General features: G+C 50.9%; 1 protein-coding gene and 1 long non-coding RNA gene across 10 annotated transcripts; one reads left to right on the forward strand and one right to left on the reverse strand.

Annotated features, from left to right (window-relative positions):
• Positions 1-3052: 3052 nt before the first annotated feature.
• ZNF853 (zinc finger protein 853) lies at positions 3053-10605 on the reverse strand. Of its 9 annotated transcripts, none has more exons than XM_072836932.1 (4): positions 10250-10605; positions 9920-9998; positions 9333-9455; positions 3053-6540 (listed from the first exon to the last, which is right to left on the reverse strand). In XM_072836932.1, the coding sequence occupies exons 1-4, from the start codon at positions 10259-10261 to the stop codon at positions 4427-4429; spliced, it is 2328 nt and encodes a 775-aa protein (XP_072693033.1). In that variant the 5' UTR covers positions 10262-10605; the 3' UTR covers positions 3053-4426. The 9 variants fall into 9 exon arrangements, with proteins under 9 accessions (XP_072693033.1, XP_072693037.1, XP_072693038.1 ...); XM_072836936.1 differs by having other exon boundaries at positions 9333-9450; positions 9904-9998; XM_072836937.1 differs by having other exon boundaries at positions 9904-9998.
• A 353-nt stretch (positions 10606-10958) lies between these two features.
• Positions 10959-15253, forward strand: LOC140637667 (uncharacterized). The gene is made up of 2 exons (XR_012034733.1): positions 10959-11216; positions 13124-15253. It is a non-coding gene; the product is annotated as an uncharacterized lncRNA (long non-coding RNA).
• Positions 15254-24504: the final 9251 nt, after the last annotated feature.

Here is a 24504-nt window from a genome sequence, read left to right on the forward strand (position 1 = left end):
CCTCATGATGAACCCATGTCTCAGCCCCACTGAGCCATCAGATGATCACATGGGGCAGAAGAACCACCCAGCTAAGCTTAGGCAATCTGCAGAACCATGAAAAATAATAAAGAATCTGTTGTTTTTAGCCACTATTTTAGGTGGATTATTGCACAATTATAGTTAACTGAAGCAGAGGGCATTAGGAAAAACAGGGGACATCTAGAAGGACTCCTGGGTGTTTGTCTCAGTCTCCAGGTAGTTGGTGCTGCCAGCCAGTGAAGGGAGGAATCAGGAGATGCAGGCTTGGCCGGGAATTAAGAGCTTTGTGTGATCTTATTGAGCTTTAGATTTTTGTAATATCCAAGTCTGGGAGACCGATGAGTCTTCAAGTCCAAGAGAGAAGTTCAAGGGTAGATTCTGATGTCATAGGCTGGGATGGAGTTGCCTGGGGACCCTACCAGATCCTACCTGCAGGGGAGGATCCTAAAGGCACAGCTATGTCCTTTGACTGTCTGGGGGGGGGGGGGTGTCTCACAATTCATTTCTACAATGTCTAAAATTTTTAACGTACGAATAGTAGAAAGCCTTATCTCATAGAAAATCCAACCAGAGGAAAGAATTTGTGTGTGACTCTTTCTTGCTTTAGATGCAACAAACATATTTGAACTCTGGGCCTGTTTCCCTGTACTACTTAGCCTTTTGTGTTTGACACACAGTAACCCAGAACGATAGACACACTTGCTCCCATTTTAGAAGCAAGGAAAGTTGTCACACAGTAACTGGTGGCCAGAATTCCAATCCCCTGTTTCTCCCTGGAGAAACATTAAAATTTCCTAAAAGATACCAAGTTGACTCAAAGGAAACAAAGACCAGTAATGAGTCAGGCTCTTTTCTGCTTTATAGGTTTGATTTTATCTCATTCCCTGGGGATTTTCCATTTTAGAGAATTCTGAGCTTAGCCAGCCAGCTCCTGATATGGCACAAATACAGCCCAAGGGCCAGCCCAAAGAGTTGGACATGATGGAACTGCAGCTACCAGGTAGAGGGGGAGTGCTTTCAGGGCTGAGGAGATGAGGAGCCTACCTACTTGCTACATAGCCCTGGCGTGTCAAGTGTCTCTGTGCCCACGATTCCCCCACTCTGGACACAGGAATCCCAGTCTGGGAAGCACTGGTCCTGGGAGCTGTGAATGGGGATGAGCCGATGTTGGGTTTCTGGCCACACAGACAGGAGCTCAGGATGCAGGGACACTGGGGTGGGGACAGCAGGCAGGAGCCCTAGGCACCCTGGCTAGGGCAGGTGGGTGGGCAGCGCAGCTTCTAGATCAGGCCCCCCCATCCCCACCCTGACTTGCACCAGGGTTCTTCCCATGACATTTGTTCAAGACATAAGTACAGGAGTGAGAGATGGCTCAGGCGCAGAAGAGGGTGCCTATTCCAGTCTCTGCTGGCTAGACTGCTGATAGGGATGGGGGTGGAGGTAGCCAGGACTGGGGACTGAGCTGGTTTGTGGTTAGGTGGCAAAAGCAAGGTGGAGGACAGTTGAGTGATGAGGGCAGTGATCAGGGGTGGCCAGCCCCCCACCCCCATGGACAGAACCTGCCTCATGGAGCCTTCCAGGAGCCACACCTGGCTGGGCTTCCAGACTCAGGAGTTATGGAGGGGGTGCACAGAGGGCAGGCTTGCATAGTCTTAGATGCCTATGGAAATGGAGAAGCCTAATAGAGGTGACAGAGATGCTGAGAAGTTCTGGGGACAAGTCAGGGCTGTAAACAGGAGGAATTTAGGATCTTGAGGCTAATGGATTCTATAAAATCTAGCCCCTAGCTCTCCCTTTCATTCCATCACCTATCTCCTATAGCACCGACCTCCCAGCCACCTGGGAACTCACAGTTCCTAATCACATCAGTCCCTCTGGCTCTGATCCACTTTACCATGTGACTTCTGTCTGGACCACCTTCCCCTCCAATCCCTCCTGACCTCACCTTGCAAACACCTATGGCTCAGCAAGACCTCCTGTGAGGTCACTGGTTCCCCATATCAGAGTCAGGTGCTCTCTCCCCTGTAGCCCATCCCATTGTATGACCACGTGTCTCCCTCCTACTGGGCTGTGAGCTCTTCGGTGATGCCTGTCAACACCTGGGGCCACCTGTTCTAAACCTGGAACACATCCCCTTCCCCACCCCAGGCCCCAGCACACGGCCTTCACTTACCAATAGGCTCAGCCTCTCCACCTGGATGCGGGTCCCTGTCCTGGGTTCCGCAGAAGTAGAATGCAGAATGTTCCCTCAAGGAAAGAGCCAGGGGAAGCTGGTGGGAGCAGGAGTATGGCACAGGGGAGGGCATAAAGAGGCTCTCAGGCAAAGCCCTACAGAAGCAAGAGCCTTCTACCTTGTCTCAGGGCTCCTCTGGAGCAGAAGTGGTGCCTCAGACTTGTCCCAGCGTGAGAAAGGGAGCTGGGCTTTTGCAACTCTTCAGAGTTGGGTTAGGGGCCACTTTCCCTTCTCTGAGAGTGTGTGAGATAGAAGAGCTGCAGATGCTGCTGGGGGAAGCCAGACAGGGTGGGGAGAGCCTACGTATCTGCACAAGGACCCACCCAAGATGTGGGCAGAGAATCAACACTTGTCCAGGCCACTCATTGTCTCACACAGATCCACTCACACCCCGCATGCCCCCTCATCTTCCCCATCATCCCTGGGTCCCCTTGCCTTAGGACCTCTGCTGGTCTCAGAGGCCTGTCTAACAAGATGACTCAGACCTTCACCCCTGAGGGGTCATAGACTCAGTTGAAAGATCTGCTACCCAACCCCCTCAGTGAATGGGTTACTCAGGGAAATGGCTTCAGCCCATCAGGGCCTATGGGGGGCAGCAGGGACCCAGGAAATCACTATTGTACACAAATACTGTAAACGGTGGCAGAGCAAGGGAAAATGCAGCCACTTCTGAAATGATTTCAAGCTGTCCTTAGGAGATGCCCAAACTGGCCTTCTTGAGCATCTACACTCAGGTCCTCATCCCATTTTATGGCAAGACACAAAACCTGGGAGTGAAAACACAGAGATAAGACAATGTATTTCTTCCATTTAAATTTATTTTTCAATTTTTGTTTCTCACTTACCAACACATTTGTAAGATGTAGCAGGCTGTGTTAGTAAAGGAGAAGCAGGGGGACAATGAGGGGTGCAGGATCTAAGCAGCCACACATGGGAAGCCGAGAGCAGGAAACCCTTGGGGGCAGCAGGGGCGGGCAGCCTCCTCCACCATCCTGCCTTCCCACAGGGATTAACATTGCTGAAGCTCTCACAGACCCCCCAGACAATTCTGTAAACGTTGTAAAAAGCATTTCTGTTGCCTCCAACTTCTGTCCCCCAATTTATCCCTCTGACCCCCCTCTCCCAGTGATGAGGCAGGATCTGCTCGGGCCAGCACCTTGCATAGCCTGGCCCAGGAGAACCCTGCCCCTGGGTCTCAAGGCTCCAACCCCACAGCCTTAGTCCCCAGGGCAAGCAAAAGAGATGCTTAGAGCTGGTGGATCTCAGGGAGGTCAGGGCGGAGCTTCCTCAGAACTCTGTCCCCAAGGGGATCACTCTGCTGGACCTCAGGGAGCATTCTCAGAATGCCCTTTGTTTCAGCGGCAGGCTCCTGGTCAAGAGGACACTGAAAGGCCCCTGTGGGCTCGGGAACTTGGCAGCAAAGCCGGCTAGAGCCTGACTTCCATGCTTATTGGAGCCCTTAGTTCCCCTGGAGGGAAGGTGTAACTCCCACCCAGGGAGGGGCTTCCTGGCATTTGTGCACTGACCCAGTGGACACTCTGACCCTGTGCTTAGGAACACATTTTAATCAGGATTATATCCACCCTGATGAATTTTCATTCTAGAAAGTACTTTCAAGGCAAATGCCACTGAGGACAATTCAATGCCTTGATCAGTTTTCTACAAAGTGCAGATAAATTTCCTTTCTTCCCCCATTTTTTTTCTTTGAAGAAATTTTCACCAGGATCAAATCCTATTCCTGTGCGTTTCACCACATGTATTCGATTCCCTGGTTAGTGTTCAATGCATGTCTAATGTCACCAACTGTCACACGCATCACCGGCAGTTTTCTCCTGTGGCTCTCACTTCTACGAAGTCCAGTTTTCCAGGGGAAGGGCTTTGCAGACTCCTCACGGATTGGTACCCAATAAGAAATTTGTGCGGCGAGCTGTTCGTACAGATGTGCAACATCTGTGCTGCCTGGCCGCAGCGGCTTCCCTCTTATGGAGGTGCAGCCTTCCCGAGGGTCCATGAGTGAACTTGGCCTCCCCTCTGCTAACCAGGGGGAGAGCCGGAAGCCCGGCCACAGCCAGCTTCCAGGAGGCGCGCACACACCATGGATCAGGAGCCTGCGCTCTCCCGGACCCCAGCGTGCCCCCCCACCCCGTCCCCGCCCGTCCCCGCCCGTCCCTGTCACGGTGCCTTGTCTGCAGACCCCGCTGCCTGCTCTGAGCGTGCTGGGCCGCCGGTGGCTGCGCGTGTGCCACGGAGCAGGCCCAGGCCCCGCGAGCGGCCGGCGCCGTGCAGCTGGCGCTCGTGGCGGCGGATCTGCACCTTGTGGCGGAAGCGCTCGCCGCAGTCCTCGCAAACGTAGGGCCGCTCACCCGAGTGTGTGCGCCGGTGGCGCAGAAGGTTGGACGAGACGCTGAAGCGCTTGCCGCAGTCGCCGCAGGCGTAGGGCCGCTCGCCCGTGTGCGTGCGCTGGTGCTGCACGAGCGCCGAGCTCTCGCTGAAGCGCTTGGCGCAGTAGGAGCAGGCGTAGGGCTTCTCACCGGTGTGGATGCGCTGGTGCGTCACCAGGTTGGAGTGCTGCGAGAAGCCCTTGCCGCACTCGCCGCAGCGGTGCGGCCGCTCGCCCGTGTGCGTGGCCTGGTGGCGCACCAGGTCCGTGCTGCGGCTGAAGCCCTTGCCACACTCCCCGCAGATGGTCGGCCGATCCCGCGCCCGCCGCCGCCGCCGCTGCCTGGCCGGAGTCAGAGCCGCGCTGCCCGCGGGGCCGGGAATGGCCACCACCGCGGGCGCGGCCACGGCAGGCAGCACCATGAGCTCCTGCAGCACCACGTAGCCCGGGGGGGCCACCACGACCGCGGCTGGAGCCCCCGGGGCCGGAGTCCCGCCGCCCCCCGTGGTGGGCACCAGCTCCAGCTGCAGCTCCGGCTGCACGGGGGTCAGCTCCAGCTGCACCTCCTGCTGCTGGGCTCCTAGCTCCACTGGGGTCAGCTCCAACTGCACCTCCTGCTGCTCCTCCAGCTGCTGCTGCTCCAGCTGCTGCTGCTGCTCCAGCTGCTGCTCCAGCTGCTGCAGCTGCTCCTGCAGTTTGAGCTGCAGCTGCCGCTGTTCCTGCTGTCTCTCTAGCTCCTGCTGCCGCTCCAACTCCTGCCGCTGCTGCTCCAGTTCCTGCTCCGACCCCAGGTCCACTGGCATGAGCTCCAGCTCCACTTCTTCCTCCTCCTCTGGCTCCAGTGGACAGGGCTGCTGCTGCTGCTGTGGTTGCAACTGTTCTGGCTGCTGCAGCTGCTGTTGTTGCAACTGTTCTGGCTGCTGCAGCTGCTGTTGATGCAACAGCTGCTGATGCTGCTGTAACTGCTGCTGCTGCAACAGCTGCTGTTGTAACTGTTGCTGCTGCAGCTGCTGCTGTAGCCGTTCCTGCTGCTGCAGCTGCTCCATCTGTAACTGTTGATGCTGCTGTTGCTCTAACAGTTCTTGTTGTTGCTGCATCTGCTGCATCTGTAACTGTTGCTGCTGGTGCTGCTGTAACAGTTCCTGCTGATGCTGCAAGTGCTGCTGCTGTAACTGTTGCTGCTGTAATTCTTCCTGCTGCTGCTGCTGTAACTGGTCCTGTTGCATGTGCTGCTGTTGCTGTAACTGTTTTTCCTCTTGCTGCTGCTGCAGCTGTAACTGTTTCTCCTCCTGCTGCTGCTGCAGCTGTAACTGTTCCTCCTTCTGCTGCTGGTGGTGTTGCTGCTGTAACTGTTCTTCCTCCTGCTGTTGCTGCAGGTGCTGCTGCTGCTGCTGCTGCTGTAACTGTTCCTCCTCCTCCTGCTGCTGCTGCTGCTGTAATTGTTGCTGCTGCAGGAGCTGCTGCTGCTGTAACTGTTCCTCCTCCTGCTGCTGCTGTAACTGGTCCTGCTGCTGTAACTGTTCCTTTTGTTGCTGCCACAGTTGTTGCTCATACACGTGCTGCTCCTGTGCTTGTTCCTGCTGTTGTATCAGCTGCAGTTGGGGTTTCTGCTGTCCAGGTGGCACAGGTTGGGGTGTTCCCTGCAGGTCTTTCTTTTGTTGAGGCAGCTGGTCTTCCCCATCTTGCTGCTGCTGCTGCAACTCCAACTGCTGTTCTGATGGCTGGCTTTGTGGCTGCTGCTCTGGTTGCTGTTCTGACTGTTGTAGTTGCAACTCCTGTTGTCTGGGCTGTGCTTTGTCGGTGAGTTCCCTGGCCCCCATTGGAGCTGAGCTTGTTGGCGGTGGTGGGCTGCTATTCTTCTCTTGAGCTTCTTCTTCCTCCTGACTCTCACTCCCACCGCTGCCACCTGTAGTGGAAATGGTAGGAAGCCAGGAGAGAAAGATCTACAGACCCCCTTGACCCCCCCTCTACCCCTTGGCTTACCCTGCCCCACAGATGCCCACTCTAGGACACACTGCTGAGCTCTCAGCCAGGCCCCCAAAGCACTGGATCGATAGGCCATGGCAGCGTGGCAGAAACTGAAATGCCCAGAGGTGTGGGGTTGGCTTAGAAATGTGCCCAAAGGACTGTGGGTCAAGTCACTCTGGGCCCTGGCTCTCCAACCTCTTCTCTGGGCTTTCCTCCACACAGGCTCCATGCTTAGATCTTGGCAGTGACAAGAGCCTGGGTTCCAGGGGCTCCCCAACACCATTCCCAGAGAAGCCTCTCATGCTTAACCACCATCTAGTAGGAATCAGTGAACAAGCCATTCCCACAGCCAAGCCACAGGCGCACGATGAACTCAGACCTCAGTGAGGATCATGCCTTAAATACGCGAAACTTTCCTTCTCTTCAAATAATAAAGAATTTCTGTAAAGCTGCCTGAAAGTATTACCACAGGTGGTTTGTAAAAGTCACCGAAGTGTCAGGGAGAGCACAAGGCTTCCAGGGGAAAGTTCTCAGATTGGGCCCCAACTCTACCAGTTAACAACTCTCAACCTCCTGCAGCCTCGGAGCCCTCCCTGTCAGTAACAGCTTCAGGATATCCACACTTTCAGCTTCAGTGGTGAAGGAGGTAGGGCCCTGGCATATCCTCTAGAACCTGGCAGGTGCTTGACAAATCACTCTGCCCACAGGTTAGGAAATTAGTTTGCAAAGTAATGAACAGTTTGGAAATAGCAAGGACACAACTGACTCCGTTTAAAACAGCCTACAGACTGGACGTGTTTGAGACTGTTAGTCTGGAATGGAAAGGATTGGGATCCCTGGGTGGCGCAGTGGTTTAGCGCCTGCCTTTGGCCCAGGGCGCAATCCTGGAGACCCGGGATCGAATCCCACGTCGGGCTCCCGGTGCATGGAGCCTGCTTCTCCCTCTGCCTGTGTCTCTGCCTCTCTCTCTCTCTGTGTGTGACTATCATAAATAAATAAAAATTAAAAAAAAAAAAGAAAAAAGAAAAGGAAAGGATTATCTCCACAGCCTCATGTCAGTAGGGTGAGTAGCCAGGTAGGTAACCTCTGGGAACCGGAGGTTTTCTGACTCAGAGAAGATGGAAAAGCAAAAGAAGATGGACCCTTCTCAGGGCCACCGTGAAAATTTGAGGGGGTATAAGTGCAACCCAGTGTTGTGCAACATAGGTGTTACTCCACTGTCACGTTTCACTGTCTGCACAATATCCACCTGTTATTTCTCAATTTGAGCATTCATGCCGTGTTCATAGAAAATCCCAAGAGGCTTGTTCCATTCCCAAGTCTGATTTCAACCCTGCTCTTCCTATAGCCTCATATGTTCAGTTTTGTAACAGAAAGCAGAGGTTCAATTTAGAAAATTTTGCTTTCTGGCCACTTTTTCTAGGAGCATATTGATTTAATAAAAAATGAAAGGATATCTCCATGTAAATAATTTCCTTTTAGAAAACTATTTCTAAAAAAAGAAAGAAAAGAAAGAAAGAAGGAAAGAGAAAAAAGAAAACTATCTTTTTTTTTTAAGAAAACTATTTCTAATAACATTCTTTTTTATTTTTTATTTTTTTAAGATTTTGTTTATTCATGAGAGACACAGAGAGAGGGACAAGTATTTTTCATACACACTCACCAGCAATGAGTATGTGGCTGGTGAGCAAAGACAGCCATGAAAACCTGTCTCCCCCACAGCAGGTCTGAGCCACACCAGCCTCCCAGTACCTCTGGGAGGAACAGGGACATATCGTGCCTCTGTGTGAATCCTCACATTTCTAGCACAGCACTTGGCCGTGTAGCTAGTCCTGGCTTCTTGCAGCAATGTCAGCATTTTTAACGATGATGTTTTAGTAAACATATTAAGTGTCACCTGAAGTGCATACCCTTCCAAGACTTTTCTCAGTTAAATATTTGAGCCTGAAGACCCTTCATTCAGTCCACACATCCCTAACCAAACCTTCCAATTCCCTTGGTTCTTTTCATGCTGTTCAACCCTGGGCTAGCCCCCACTTGGTGTGCTCAAAGCACAGGGAGGGAAATTGGCTCCCAGGAGCATGACCATCATAGAAAGTTGGCCCAGAGTGGGTCTCAGATGGAGAAGGCATCTTGGAAGGTTCTACAGGGCCACCTATGCTTCTGGGCAAAAGGGGAGAGAGAAGGATGGAAAAGCAGAGGTCAGGAAAAGTGGACAAGGTCAGAGAAGGCCACAGGACAAAGAGAAGCCAAGCCAAGGGGCCAATGCCTGAGGTACAAGGGGCAGGGGGAGAGAGCCCCTGAATTCAATCTGAGAACTTGAGTCTGGAGCCAGGGACAGGTAGGAGGACAATGGAGGCTCCCTGACTACTGGGGACAAAGCAGCAGCTCCCAGCCAGCACATATCTGGGGTTCAGGGCATGGGCTGAGAATGTCTGCACTGTTGAGAGCCTGTCACCAGCAAAACCATGGCCTGATTGAGCTGCCTCAGAAAATCCTAAGGCGAACTGAAGTGGGCTGGTGTGACGTGAGTGGCTGCAGGTTGCCCTCCCCACCCGGAAACCACCAGGTGAGCACCCTTGTGGACAGCAGGCTGCCCACCATCCTGCAGAATGCACACCCCCACCCCGTTGGCCACAGCAGGCCTGGGGCTCTGTCAAAAGATCCTCTGGGAGCCTGAGGACTATCTTCTGCTTTAGGTCAGAGCCCACACCCCTCTGAGCCCCTCACCTGAGAGGGTGTCAGGCCCTGGGCCCCCATCTTCAAGACACCGAAGCTCCAGCACGAAGGTTTTGGCCACTGCCCCCAGCTCCATCCTAGCGTTCAGACCCAGATCCTGAGGAGCCAGCTGTGCTGAGAGGAAGGAAGGAAGCTGTTCAGGTGGGCAGGATTGCTGGGAGCACTCCACCTCTGGCCTACCCGGTGGCGGTAACTGCCAGAGAGCCCCCCAGTCTCTGCCTCGGGCCCCAGAACCAGCAGCTCCAGCCAGGCTGGAAAGGATAGGGGATAGCTGGGGAAGGGAAGAGCAGGGCTGCCTGGAGGCTCAGCTCCCAGGGCCCCTTCATTTCCCTGCAGAGGCAATCCTTTCTCTCTTCTCTCTCAACTTTGCAAGGCCCACATTCAGCCCCATGCCTCGGGACTGCGGGTGCATGTGCTCCACACTGAGGGCCAACTGTGGGAACCGGCCTTCAGCGGGATGGGGAGCTGGAGTCCCAGGAGGGACACATGAGGAAGTTTGCAGAAAAAGAGACACATCTCACGTTCCACCGTCTCCTTCAAAGCAACTGACAAGTGGGTTCACCTCCCTGGTTTCTTGCCTCCCAGACGGCTGTTGGGGTTCATCCGGTCTTCCAAGCCCACATGCAGGCCACAGGTTCCAGATGCCACCTCAGCTCCCTGGGAAGGCAGGATTCCAGAGCACTGCAACCCACGGAACCAGCGGTGGCCCAGGGGATCCTGAAGTCTGGGGGGTTCCCCAGCTCTCTCCTGCCTCCACCCTGGCCCCTGCAGATGTGTCAGCGCATCCAGTCCTGCCTCCCCTCCTCACAAGATAACTCCAGCCCCCCCCCCCCCTTCTCAGGATCCAGCTCAAAGCTCTCAAGGGCAGCGCCCGGGGTTGGCCGGCTCCCCAACCCCCTGGGCCTCACCTGGTTCAGCATTTCCTGCTCCTCACCGCGGCCTCTGCACTAGGGGAGGTGTGGTCAGCAGGGGCTGGAAGGTGCAGGCAGAGCGTCAGCCAGCTTCTTCCTGAGGCGCCTCCATCCAGAAGGCGCCGGGGAGGCGCTGGGCCACCCGGGGGCCTCTCTGGGCACTGCGGCGGGGCTGTCGCTGTCAGGGCTGCTCAGGTCGCCCCGGGCCGCAGACGGGGCAGAACGGAGTTCACCAGCAGAAGTTGGTGTCGGCTCCCCGGAGAGGGGCCGGGGCGGCCGGGCGAGGCGTGCGGGGCGGGCGACACCGTCTCCGCCCGGCCGGGTCCGCCCGCGGCCACAGGTGCCCGGAGCCGGCGCGCGGGGGCGGCCCGCGCGGGGTCCGGTTGGCTCGCGCGTCCGGCCGGCAGCGGGCGGCGGGGGGCAGCGGGCCGGGCCGGGCCGGGCCGGGGGCGGGGGCGGGGGCGGGGGCGGGGGCGGCGGGGCCGGCACAGGAAGTCCCCCCGGCATCCGCATCCTGTCCCCCGCCCGCCGCCCGCCGCCCGCGCCCCGCGCCCCGGCCCCCGCGCCGCCGCCGCCGCTCTAGGCCGCCGCGAGCTCGGTGGGCTTAACCCTTCCAGGCCCGGCCGCTCGCCCGCGGGTGGCGACTGGCGCTGCGCGGGGGCTGCGGGCGAGGCTCCCGGCCCGGGCCCTGCCGCCGCCGGGGGGGCGCGTGCAGCCTCGGGGCGCCCCGGGCCCGCGTCCAAGCTGTGGTTCATTAGCATCTTAGATGACTCTCACCTAATGCGGAGGCCCCATCCCGCCCCCCGGCGGACCCAGTGGAGGCCGCCCCCTCCGCACCTCGCACCTGGAACTCCTCCTCCTGGAGCCTGGGATGGCGATGGAAGGGGGGGGGGGGGGGCGGCGCGGAGTCTGTGCGCGCCTGGACCCCAAAGGACCGGACAGGGCCACCCTTGGTAACTGAAGGGTAAGTCCAAGAGCCACACCCCACCCCACCCCCGTCAGTACCTGACCCCCTTCGCCCTCTGCAGGACTCCATCCCTACTGGGGCTGTGCAGAGGCCTCCTCAGATACGCCAAGCTAACCCCTGCCTGGGTCAGGGGCCTCCTCCTCCCGGATGCCTTACCTGACCATCTTGATATCCCATCACTTGGCTGCACTGCACTGTCCTAATCTGGAGGGTTCACACTGAGATCGGGATACTCGAATTCTCTTGAAAAACCCAAAGATCTGGCCCTGGAGAGCTGTTCCTGGGATAGAGTATGAGAATGCCTCACTGGAGGAGGGCAGAGCCCTCATACGGTCACAGTCCTCTGCCCTCCTTACTGTCTCCATGCTCACATGGCCACCCATTTTTGGATACTTCCTGACCCTACAGGTAGTGGAGCTCTGGATTTCTCTAACCCTCCTCTGAAAAGCTTGCACTCTGTCTGGCAGCTTCACCCCCAGACTAGATGCTCCAGAGGACAGAGGACCACCTCTGCCTCATCAGGGGAGTAAGTGCAGCAGGAAAGGGAGTAAGGAGGCAGGAAATCTGGATTCACAATGGCCTCTTCCAGTTGGGTAATGAGGCAAATTATTACCTTGCATCTGTGGAATAGGAACAGCATTCTGCTAGCCAGGAGTTTAAGGATAAGTGAGCATCTCCCCTCTGGCCAGCCAGATGTGCACCTTTCCCTCCCCTGGGAGGGTTGGGAGCAGAGCTGTCTCTGCCTCCTATTTCCTCCTGGGAGACCTCATGCCCAGAGGATCCAGATGATCCACTTACTCCTTGAATCTTTAACCTCTCTCTCTCTCTCTCTGCTGGCTTCTTTCCAAGAGCATTTGCTCATTCGCCAGGCTCTCCCATCTTAAAAATATGCAACCTCTTCTCTCTCCTGCCCTCCATGACCAAAGTTCCTGGAAAGATGCCCCATAGCAGCTCTGGCCATATCTCCATCTACCTGTCCCTCCTTCTCCTTCTCCAACTTGGCCTCAGCCCCATCACTCCATCCAGACAGCTCTCTCTAATGTCACCACTGACCTCCACGTCACTAGAGCTCGCATGCTATTCCTCTCTAGGCAGCTTTGGACACTTCTCTGGTGGCTGATGAGAGGTACCACCCTTGGTTCCTCCTTCCTCTCTATCTGCCTCCTTTCTGACTCCTTTGCAGGCTCCACTTCCTTTACCAAACATATTGCTCATCTATATGCTATCAAAACCTATGTAAGGTGTCTTCCCAAATCAATGGTTCTGTCCTGAAAAGCACTTCTCCTGTCTATGACTGAGCACCTCTTTTCTTCCTCTTTCACCTTTAAATTAAAAAAAAAATTTTTTTTTTTTGAGAGAGAGAGAGAGCAGGCAGAGGGGTGGGGAGGGGCAAGCAAGAGGGAGAGAGAGAATCCCAAGCAAGCTCCATGTCCAGCATGAAGCCCAACACAGAACTCGATCTCACAACCCTGAGATCATGACCTGAGCTGAAATCAAGAGTCCAACCCTTTTTTTAAAAAAAAGATTTTATTTATGTATTCATGAGAGACACACACAGAGAGAGAGAGAGAAAGGCAGAGGCACAGGCCGAGGGAGAAGCAGGCTACATGCAGGGAGCCCGACGTGGGACTCAATCCCGGGTCTCTAGGATCAGACTGCTGAGCCACCTGGGCTGCACACGAGTCCAGCCCTTAACCAGCTGAGCCACCCAGGTGCCCCTCTCAATTTTTTTTTTAATCCAGGCAATACATATTCTGAATGAATAAGTCAAATTGTTCTGTGAGGCTTTAGCAACCACAAAAATCTCTCCTCGCTTCTGAGTCCCCTCCCATTTCTTTTGATATTTCTTCCCATGTTTCTAAATAATATGCTTATAATGCTATTATTTGGTTTTTCCATTTTAGGTAGTATCTGTGGACACCTCACTTTGGAAGATGCAGATTTAACTCCTCATGCCACACACGCACATGTCCTCCTTTTACCTACAATAACTTGTCTGGTCTTTGTCCAGTTTTCTGGGATAGAGCTTCTACACCTTTGGAATCTCTCCAGTGATAGGAATGTCTTTGTTATTCAGGGGGTGAGGGGACTGGATTAGCTTCAGATGGGAGCTGGTCATACCAGAAAGACCAACCATGTGATTACAGGGTTGGGGCTCTGAACCCGGTGATATCAAACCAACCTTTGGGGCTAGAGATTGAGGTTAGTCAAATGGCCAAGGATTCAATCGATCATGCCTACATAATGAAACATCAATAAAAACTGTGGGCACCAAGGTTCAGGTGAGCTTCCTGGTTGGTGAGAGCCACTCTGTGTCCAGAATAGAGGACATGGAAGCTCTACATTCAGGACTCTCCCAGACCTTGGATCTCTTCAGGGACCATGACTGATCGTGCTTTATATCCTTTGTAGTAAAACTGTAATTGTAAGTCCAGCACTTTCTTGAATTCTGTGAGTTAATCTAGTTAATTATCCAACCTGAGTAGGACAAATGAATCCCTGAATTTGTAGCCAGTTAGTGAGAAGTTCCGGGGTTCCTGGGGACTCCTGAACTTGCAGCTGTTGTCTACTTGCTGGGGCATGATGCCATTATCTTGTGGAGTCTGTACAACTCTGGTGGTCAGCTGCAGAACTACAGGGCAGGATGGCCCTTTCCACAGTGTTATCACAGTCTGGGGTAAATCCACATTTACTATTCCCATAAGTACATCTCTGGAAATAATTTTCACTGCCAAGTCCAGTAAAAGTATTTGTATGAGTTCCCTTTTTAAAAAAAAAAAAAAAAAAAAACAACTATTTATTTATTCATGAGAGACACAGAGAGAGAGGCAGAGACATAGGCAGAGAGAGAAGCAGGCTCCCTATGAGGACTCGATCCCAGGACCCCAGGATCATGACCTGAGCCAAAGGCAGATGCTCAACTGCTGGGCCATCCAGGTGCCCCTTTTTCTTATCTTTTTTAAAATTTGCTTTGATTCCTTTTTTAGAAACTCCTGAAAAGTCTTTTTGTGTCCTCCTTTGGCTCTATAAATGCCTGTGAACCCAAATTTCCACCTGGTCAAACTCGTCAGAAAATCTATTTGTTTCATTTTTTTTTTCCCAGACATCCCTTCTGGAGCCTCCTTCCTTTGCATCCATATTGGGCAGTTTGCCCTCTGGAGTGCTGCTGCCAGCCTGGGAGTCTAGTGTCATCATCTGGGACTTTGTGTCTCTTTCTCTCTTGCATTAATCTGTTTCCTCATACCACATATTTCTCCTTCTTAAGTCATAATAGAGACAATTAGCACTCACCAAATATTCCAAGTGTTCCCTTATATTTCCAAGTGTTACATGCAGTTCAGCTGGGGTTAAATGATTAATGTGGCCAGGAGACTATGAAGGCAAGTGACCTGTGCTATGTCTAAGTCAAAACACATGGGAGCTGGTGTGCCACCTCCATCTCACACCTCCCTTGCTGTGGGAACTTGGAGGAGATGTGTAGTGGTAAAGAAACAAACGTATAGGGGTACCTGGGTGGTTAGGCATCTACCTTTGGCACAGGTTGTGATCCCAGGGTCCTGGGATCGAGTTCTACATCAGGCTCCCCATTCTCCCTCTGCCTATGTCTTTGCCTCTTTCTCTGTGTCTCTCATGAATAATAATGACAAAAATTACAAGCCCTGGAGCATTACATAGGGGATGATAAGACTACCCAGGGATTAAGATCTCTAGGGCTAGGGCAGCCTGGGTGGCTCAGCAGTTTAGCGCCGCCTTCGGCCCAGGGCGTGATCCTGGAGGCCCAGGTTCGAGTTCTGCATGGGGCTCCCTGAATGGAGCCTGCTTCTCCCTCTGCCTGTATCTCTGCCTCTCTTTCTCTCTCTCATTAATAAATAAATAAAATTGGGATCCCTGGGTGGCGCAGCGGTTTGGCGCCTGCCTTTGGCCCAGGGCGCGATCCTGGAGACCCGGGATCGAATCCCACATCGGGCTCCCGGTGCATGGACCCTGCTTCTCCCTCTGCCTGTGTCTCTGCCTCTCTCTCTCTCTCTCTGTGACTATCATAAATAAATAAAAAAAATTTTTAAAAATCTTTAAATAAATAAATAAATAAATAAATAAATAAATAAATAAATAAATAAAATCTTTAAAAAAAGATCTCTAGGCTAGAGGGGCAAGAGGGAAAAATGATATTATAGACACAATTGCTGCATTTATGAGGCTGGTGTGACCAGTATTGGAACTGCGATCTGTAAGCAAGAAGCAACCAGCCCAGACTGACCAGCCACTGACGGCTCCACCAGAAACAGGAAATGTCTTCTCTTCCATCCTGACTTCTGATCCCTCTTTGGTGCTTCCCATTAGCAAAATCTAGCCAGAGGCCAGCTGGCAGGGGAGCTGAGAGAAGTGTCATTTCCCATCTTCCAGGCTCCCGCAGTGGAGCATATGGAAGGATGGGGATTGAGTCAAGAGGCAACAGGCAAAGAGCTGGCACATTTGGTGACTCTGTAAAGCAAGCCTCCTGCCAACCCATGTTGGGAATTCAGACATTTGTGAGCTAGGCAGAGATGGGAATGCTGTGCCACTAGTATTGATTATCCTGACCTTCATTCCGGGGGAGCACATTCCTCAGTGGTCATCCTGAGAAAAGAGTATATGACAAGTAAAATCTGGGAAGCCCTCACATCTAAAAAGTTTTTATTCGGTGGACACCTGGGTGGCTCAGTTGGTTAAGGAGCTGCCTTCAGCTCAGGTCATGATCCTGGGGTCCTGGGATCCCGCCCTGTATTGGACTTCCTACTCAGAGGGGAACCCGTTTCTCCCTCTGCCACTGCCATGCCCCCCTGCTTGTGTTCTCTCTCTTACTCACTCTGGCTCTCTCAAATAAATAAGTAAAATCTTAAATAAAAGATTAAAAAAACCTATTCTTATATGTGACTGAGTATGAACTTCTCCTGAGATTTTAAAGACACGCTTTCAGGGGATCCCTGGGTGGCTCAGCAGTTTAGCGCCGTCTTTGGCTCAGGGTGTGATCCTGGAGTCCCGGAATTGAGTTCCACATCAGGCTCCCTGCATGGAGCCTGCTTCTTCCTCTGCCTGTGTCTCTGCCTCTCTCCCTTTCTGTATCTCTCATGAATATATAAATAAAATCTTAAAAAAAAAAAGACACCCTTTCATTGTCGTTTGGCCTCCAGTGTGGCTATTGAGGATGCCTAATGCCATTTTGATACTGGATCCTTTCTGTGTTGCTGGTATTTTCTCTCTGGAACTGAGAAAAAAAATTTTTTTAACTTGTACTCTGAAGTTCCATGATCACAGACACTCAGGCAGCCACTTCAATCAGGAGACTCATGCTTTTCTGTCTGAGGAAGGAATTTGAGTTATTTATTTGGTAGTGTCCCCTTCCATATTCTCTTTTCTGCTTTTCTGGAATTTTGATTATTTGGATGTTGGACCTTCTGTTCTGATCCTCTGACGTCATTATGCTTTCTTTTCCATTTTTCATCACTTACTCTCTTGGTTACACTTTCTCTCTCTTTTTTTTAAAAGATGTTATTTATTTATTTATTTATTTATTTATTTATTTATTTATTTATTTGAGAGAGAGAAAGAATAAGCAAGAAGAGGTGCAGAGGGAGAGGGACAAGCTGACTGTGTTGAATGAGAAGCCCAACATGGGGCTAAATCCCACGTCCTTGAGATCATGGATGACTTGAGCCAAAATCAAATCAGACACCCAACCAATGGAGCCACTCCGGCACCCCTCTTGGTTACACTTTCTAGAAGAGTTTCTTGCACTGTTTCTAACCCATCTGCTTTTATTTCTGCAATCCTGTCTTTAATTTCCAGAGCTTTCTTATTCTCAGACTGGAATTTTTTTCTTATACATGTTCTTGCTGCATGATTGCAATATTTGCTCCTGTCTCACTGAAGACAGTCAACTTTGTTCCTGCTTCCTCCATTATCACTGTTTGCTCTAGTTAATTAAAAAAAAAAAAAAAAGTGTTTGTTTCATTTCCCCCATTGGAGGATTTTGTCAGATGCCAGGTGACGCTGGGCTATTCAGTGACATGTGTGGAGTAAGTCGCTCAGCAAATAAGAGAAGGACTCCGCCACGGGGAGGGGTGTCCTGCAACATCTGGTAGTGTTTTCTCTCAAGCCACTCAATTTCTCTAGAAAGACCTCCTGGCTGGAGAAGTAACTTGGCCCTGAGCATTCTAGAAGCCAAATGGGGATTGAGGGGAACACTGGGAAGAGGTCTCACATTTCAGGAAGCAGATTTCATAAATCCCCATGGTTTCAAGAAGAACTCTTCATGCCTCTGGCTCTGCCCAGTGTTTCCAAAGTCAGAGCCTGTTTGGTACCAGGTTTTTGCCAGAGTAGATGCGAAGGAGACCCACTGGCCCCTTGTGATACTTTGTAGCCACCTTTCTGTTTTCAGCCTTACCGGGAGCCTTAGATTCTGCAGGCTTTCTGGGGGGAAATCTCACTGTTTCTTTTTGGCTTCCCTCTCTGATAGCTTAGCTTTCAACTTTCTGTACTCTGTTATGTCAGACCCATCAGTTCATTTGTGTTCTAGTTTCTAAAATTTTGTGCTTTTAATTTTTTTTCCTTACTGAGAGAGACAGACAAGAGACAGTGAGCAAAAGAGACAGAGAAAGAGAGACAGAAGGGAAAAGACAGTGGGTTAGGAGCAGGGGGCCCCATTGGGGAATGGAATGTGACAGACTTGCACCCAAATGGCGGCTTGGGGCTGCCGAAGTTTCATCTTCCACTGAGGATGATGGAGGAAGTTTGGAATATGATCCAGGGAAGAATGACAAGCTGGGGAACAGCACTGATGGCCTGAAATGTATCTAAAGCATGCACGGTGGTGGCCTAGGGGCCAAATGTTGGGCATTGCTTCCTCAGGTCAAACCCCCAGTGTTCCTTCTCAGAGCACCAAGAACCCATGGCACTTGCCTGATCTCTGATTTTACAATGTGATTGGGGTCTGCCTCCCTCCCAAGACTGCCAGCTTTGAGGACAAGGAGTCTGTCTAGGTTAGTCATCCTTGCTTCCTGAGCACTCACTACAATAAGCACTCAATAAGTATTTGTTTTTTTTTAAGATTTATTTATTTATTCATGATAGAGAGAGAGAGAGAGGCAGAGACACAGGAGGAGGGAGAAGCAAGCTCCATGCAGGGAGCCCGACGCGGGACTTGATCCCGGGACTCCAGGATCGCGCCCCGGGCCAAAGGCAGGCGCTAAACTGCCGAGCCATCAGGGATCCCTCAGTAAGTATTTGTTAAGGAACACCTGGGTGGCTCAGTGGTTGAGCATCTGCCTTCAGCTCAGGGTGTGACCCTGGGATCCTGGAATTGAGTCCCCGCATCAGGATCCCTGAAGGGAGTCTTCTTCTTCCTCTGCCTGTGTGTCTGCCTCTCTCTCTGTGTCTCTCATGAATAAATAAATAAAATCTTTTAAACAAATAAGTATTTGTTAAATTAATTATTTTTATTTTTAAATATATTTATTTATTCATAGAGACAGAGAGAGAGAGAGAGGCAGAGACACAGGCAGAGGGAGAAGCAGGCTCCATGCAGGGAGCCCGATGTGGGACTCGATCCCGGGTCTCCAAGATCACACCGTGGACTGAAGGCGGTGCTAAACCGCTGAGCCACTCGGACTGCCCCTTTGTTAAATTAATTAATAAAACAATCAGGCTAGGGGTGTTTTTGACACCTACTAACATCACAGAAACAACTCAGTATAATAATCCAATCTCCACTTGCTATCTACAGGGCATTTGAGCCGAGAAGGGCAAGATTATCTCTCTCTCCCAAGGATCTGGAGAAGAGGCTCACTGGAACCAAAGGTGACTGGGTTCAACGTGCCCAGGGAGGTGCCTTAGAGCAAGAGTCCCCTGCGTTCCCATTGCTGAGAATCCCAGAGCTCCAGTTCCCACCCTTCCTGTGACATGCCCTTGTGTGCTTCCATGAAACCCTTTTCCTTGCCTAATTCACTCAGGGTTGGTCTCTGCAAATACAGAACCCTAACAAATGCAGAAATTGATACTATAAGTGGCATTTAGGCCCAGGTACCCCAGAAAAATGTGGGATTTGAAATTGCCTATTGGGCCAAGATGAAGACAAGGCAAGGAGATTCCCACACATGGTCAGGATGGGGCAGTATGTTCTGTTAAAACAATTAATACAGGTACCAGATAGGGCCACCTGAGACCTCAGGTCCTCTGATGTTGAGGCACTGAAAGATCACCTGAAGGGAACAAGGATGCCAGGACCACAGCACTGGATGGTTCCATCTGATGGCGTTTCCCTTCCAGTAAGATCTTGGTGTTCCTTTGCTGAGGCCCGGTTTGAACTGGGGGCCTTTGTGGGGCTCTGTGAGAGCATCTCAAAGCACTAGTAGCCACAGGCCAAGACTTGGGTCTCAGGTCGATTCTTGGGTCACTGGAGGGGAGCTCCACTTGGACTCTGTTTGAGTGTCATGGGGTTGCCATGACAAAGTACCACACACTGGGCGGACACTGCAGAAATGAGTGTCAGATGGTTCTGGAGGCCAGCAGTCTGAGATCAGGGAGGCCCAGGGGGCTGATTCCTCCTGTGGCTGTGAGGGAGGGTCTGTTCCATAACTCTCTCCCAGCTTCGAGTATTGCTGTCAACCCGTGGCGTTCCTTGGCTTGTAGAAGCATCACCCCGATCTCTGCCTTCATCTTCACATGGTGTTCTTCCTTCACATGGTGTATGTGTGTCTGGTTTCCCCTTGTGTGTGTGTGTGTGTGTGTGTGTGTGTGTGTGTCTCTGGTTCCAAATTTCCCCTCTTTATAAGGATACTTGTCCTATTGGATTAGGGCTCACAAGAATGACCTCATTTTAACCAATGACATCTGCAATGACCCCATTTCCAAATAAGGTCCCGAGTAAATAAGAATGGGGGGCAGGGATGTAAGGGTGGAAGGAACCACCAGGGAACTCACCCAGGAGGGGCACAGTGTGGCTTCCTGGGTCAGGCTGAATAGGAGGATTAAGTACTGATGGTAGCCTGTATTTTTGCGCTGGCTTGCCCATAGGGCATGGTGAAGCAGTTTCCAGGGGAGCCAATGCCAACCTGAACCAAATCTAGCTCTGTGCCTATGGGCACTGCCCTTGGCCTAGATGGAGGACTCAAAACAGAGACTTTGGGGCTAGAATACGGGGATGGATGGAATAGGGGCATTCCGTCCCAGCCACAGTCCCCCCCTTGCTACTGCCTCTCCCAAAGGGGCTCAGAGGACTTCACCCTTGATTTGAGAAATGAGCTAATGATAGAAACACCAGGATCGGGGCGCTTGGGTGGCTCAATCATTTAAGCATCTGCCTTCAGTTCAGGTCCTGATCTCAGGGTTCTGGGATTGAGCCCCACATGGGGCTCTCTGCTCAGTGGGGACCCTGCTTCTCCCTCTCCCTGCTGCTCCCCCTGCTTGTCTGCTTCTCTCTCTCTCAAATAAATAAATAAAACCTTAAAAAAAAAAAGGAAACACCAGGATCACTAGAAAGCTCTTTACCACAATAAAGATGCCCCCAGGACATCGAAATGAACTTCCTAGCCTGAGCAGGGATAGAAGAACATTCTACAGGCCGAGGCCAGAAGGCAGCACTAAACCTCTACAAGCAAAGTGGCAACACTTTATCTGTTAGGTGTTATATGAGTGGCATGGAAATCAGTTCTCTAGCAATGTAATGCTCAAATCAGTGGCTACAGCTAGGGAAACCAGTAGGCAGCCCAGAAAGAAAATAGGTAATGTGTGTAAGCTGACCTTTTCGGGCCTGGTTGGAGCTGGCCCTCCAGACTGGCAGCTGTGACCTGTCATCCCGTGCCCATACCTGGCCCTTGGATTCAGCACCGACACTGAGGACACAGCCTAGGCCTGGTGGCAGAGAAAGGCTTTGTTGCAGGTTTAGTTTCCTAGGATGCTGACTCTAGCATGGAGATTAGCCTGCCAAAGCCTTGTTACAGAGGTTACAGAGGGCTGGGAACCGGATAGGAGGGAGAGAGGAAGCAGGCGCAGCCAGAGGAGATTTTGGACTGCAGTGTGGTCTCAGTGAAGGCCCCAGGCAACCCGATGGGGATCTCTGAAGCCAAGAGCATTTTCAGAGTTATCACAAGCTAGGGGCATGAGGGCCAGGACTTTGTAAACCTGCACCAACCGTTAGAGACAGGTTCCCGTGGAGGGGGCGAGGATGTGACCTGGGGCAAGGATGTGACCTGGGGCAAAGTGTTGCTCTTTAGCAAATGCAAGTCTGAAGATGGCCAGCAGATAGGGGCTGTCAGGCAGCAGCACACTTGGCAGCTCAGGGGGATACATCCTTAAGTCCTAAAGGGGGAGGAGGATCTGGGTGGTGCATCTTGGCATCCATTACAGGCTCTTGCCATTCTCACCCCAGCGTGGGGTTCCCCACCCCGACCCTGGGTCAAGGCCACTAGAGGGAGGACTCAGGACTCAGCAGTTAATCAGTCCATACCATGCTGGGTCATGAAGGCAATCAAAGTGCTATTGGGGGCTCGAGTGGCCTGGCCTGTGGAAACCACTAGGCTATGGCCGATATACAATTACGTCCCCAGAAATGAAATTAATTAGTAAGCAACCTAAGTTATATAAGATTGTGCTACCAGGAAAACCCCAAGCCTGATGCATAAGGATCTGGAATTAGTTCTCTGCCTCTGAGATAATCCCCAGGCCTGAGGAAAGAGCAAATGGTATTTGTGGGAAAGGTTTCTAAGAAGATAAAAGGGGACTCATCTCCTTCATCTGCTGATTACAACTGAAAACTGGAAAAACCCAAAAAGCAATGACCTAAAGGCTGTGAAAAGTAAATACTAACAGGCAGATTGGGAAAGTCAAAAGACGAAGAGAAACCAGTAAGGCAGAGGTGGTTTCCTGTTTGTTTATCTCCTTTATTTACTGGCCTTGGGCTGGGGCAGGCTGCATTAGGGACTTGCATAGCAGAGGGAGACAGTAAAAACTTCAAGAGAAACCAGTGTTTATGGCCAGAAGACCCTGACAGTGGTCTCTGTGAGGAGAATGGGAGGAGAACGTCCACATTTTTCTTCTTCTCCTCCCCAGTCCTACCCTGAGGCCAGGGCCCTTTGTGGAACCTCATTGTCATGGTGGGCATGGAGGTGTGCATGGACACCTAACATCCTGAGAGATGACCCACATTTCTGGACAGAGGAATGAGGATAAAGGGTGCCTGCTGTGTGAAGAATGAGGGGATCCCTGTCATTTATCTCCCTCTGTCTTTTCTCTCATTACTTCACCCCAGAGGAAGCCCAGTCACACAGAACTGCGGCTATGACAGTGGGAGGGGTGGTAGTGGTGGGAGATGCTGAGCTTCCTAGAGAATCTCATTTCCTGGTCAGAGGAATTCGGGAGTCAGTGAGTGTGAAGGAAATTCTGGAGAGGAGAAAGCTTGAGAATGCCCCCCCCCCACTTCCACACATCAACTAATACACGTTGCAACAGTGCATCCGTGGCCACACTCAGATATGTGGCAAAATTTTTGAAAACTGAACTGACATGGGAACCACTGAACACAGAAGGAAGGAGAGAATTTGTGGTCTTAACCAGGTTGACCACCTGCTTTTTTTTTTTAAGATTTTATTTATGTATGTATGTATTTTAAAGATTTTATTTCTTTATTCATGAGAGACACACAGAGAGAGAGAGAGGCAGAAACATAGGCAGAGGGAGAGGCCAGCTCCATGTAGGGAGCCTGATGTGGGACTCGATCTGGCAACTCCAGGATCACACCCTAGCAGAAGGCAGACACTCAACCACTTAGCCACCCAGGCATCCCTATTTGTTTGTTTGTTCGTTCATGACAGACACACAGAGAGAGGTAGAGACGTAGGCAGAGGGAGAAGCAGACTCCCTGCAGGGAGGCTGATGCGGGACTTGATCCCAGAACTCTAGGATCAGAACCTGAGCCGAAGGCAGATGCTCAAACCACTGAGCCACCCAGGCACCCGACCACCTGCTTTAAACAAAAAAAAAGCAACATTCCAACATTCTCCCGAGAATGTAACGGTACCTTGAGTCTTAAAAACAACAACAAAAAACCCCAAAGCAGTGTTGCAGACGTATAGCATATGATCCAAAATTACTCAACATACTGAGAACTAGCAAAATACGACCAATTCCTGAGGGAAGAGACAATCAACATACACCAACCCTCAGATGACCTAGATGTTGAAATTATCAAAGACTCTAAGACAATTATTATAACTATTCTCTGTGAGGTAAAGGTAAACATGCTTGAAATGAATGGAACTTGTTTTCAGCAGATAAACTGTATAAAAAAAAGACTTTAGAAAAGAAAAAGAAAGAAAGAGAAAGAAAGAAAGAAAGAAAGAAAGAAAGAAAGAAAGAAAGAAAGAAAGAAAGAAAGAAAGAAAGAAAGAAAGAAAGAAAGAAAGAAAGAAAGAAAGAAAGAAAGAAAGAAAGAAAAAGAAAGAAAGACCAATATCTGAAATCTAAAAACCAAATCACTGAATGGGTTCGATAAGAGAATGGAGATGACAAATCAAAGAGTCAGTAAAGTTGAGAACAAATGACTAGAAATCTCAATGTGAAAAAGATTGAACAAAGAACATCAGTGACCTATGGAGCAGTATCAAAAGGTCTAACAGTAGTGTCATGGAGAGGAGAAAGACACTGGTACAGAGAAAATATCTGAAGAAATAATGACTGAAGATATCTTAAATTTGAGTAAAGAATTAAATTTAGAGATTTGAGAATCTCAGCAACCCCCAAAAGGATAAGATTAAAAACAACAAAACAAAACAAAAAAACACCCAAACTCATCATAGTCAAACTGATGAAAACCAAAGATAAGGGAAAAAAGTCTTAAGAGCAGCCAGAGAAAACTTCACATTACAAACATAGGGATAACTGAATTTCTCATCAAAAGACAATAGAATGAGATTTTTTTTAAAAAAGATTTTACTTCTAAGTAATCCCCAACATGGGGCCTGATTTTATAACCCCAAGATCAAGAGTTGCATGCTCCACTGACTGAGCCAGCCAGGCACCCCAACAATGGAATGCCCCAACATTTTTTAAGGTGCTTAAATAGAAAAAAAAATAGCAAAACAGGATTCTATGTCCAGCAAAAATATCTTTCGGGGAGGAAGGTGATAGACACCCATTCTCAGATGAAAGAAAATTAAGAGAATTAATCACTAACAGACCTGCTTTACAAGAAATGCTAAAGGAAGATCTTCAGGCAGAAGAGAAATGATACAAGAGGGAAGTTTGGACTTTA

This window comes from Canis lupus, chromosome 8 (genome assembly GCF_048164855.1).
Source record: "Canis lupus baileyi chromosome 8, mCanLup2.hap1, whole genome shotgun sequence".
Classification (NCBI taxonomy): domain Eukaryota; kingdom Metazoa; phylum Chordata; class Mammalia; order Carnivora; family Canidae; genus Canis; species Canis lupus.

What these genes read in the sequence shown, in the direction of transcription:
- ZNF853 (XM_072836932.1), bottom strand. An exon ending in CCCCAACAGCCGTCTGGGAG is followed by an intron (nt 9,456 to 9,919) that starts GCAAGAAACCAG and finishes CCTTCCTCTCAG; the next exon opens with CACAGCTGGCTCCTCAGGAT. An exon ending in AGGGCCTGACACCCTCTCAG is followed by an intron (nt 6,541 to 9,332) that starts GTGAGGGGCTCA and finishes TTTCCACTACAG; the next exon opens with GTGGCAGCGGTGGGAGTGAG.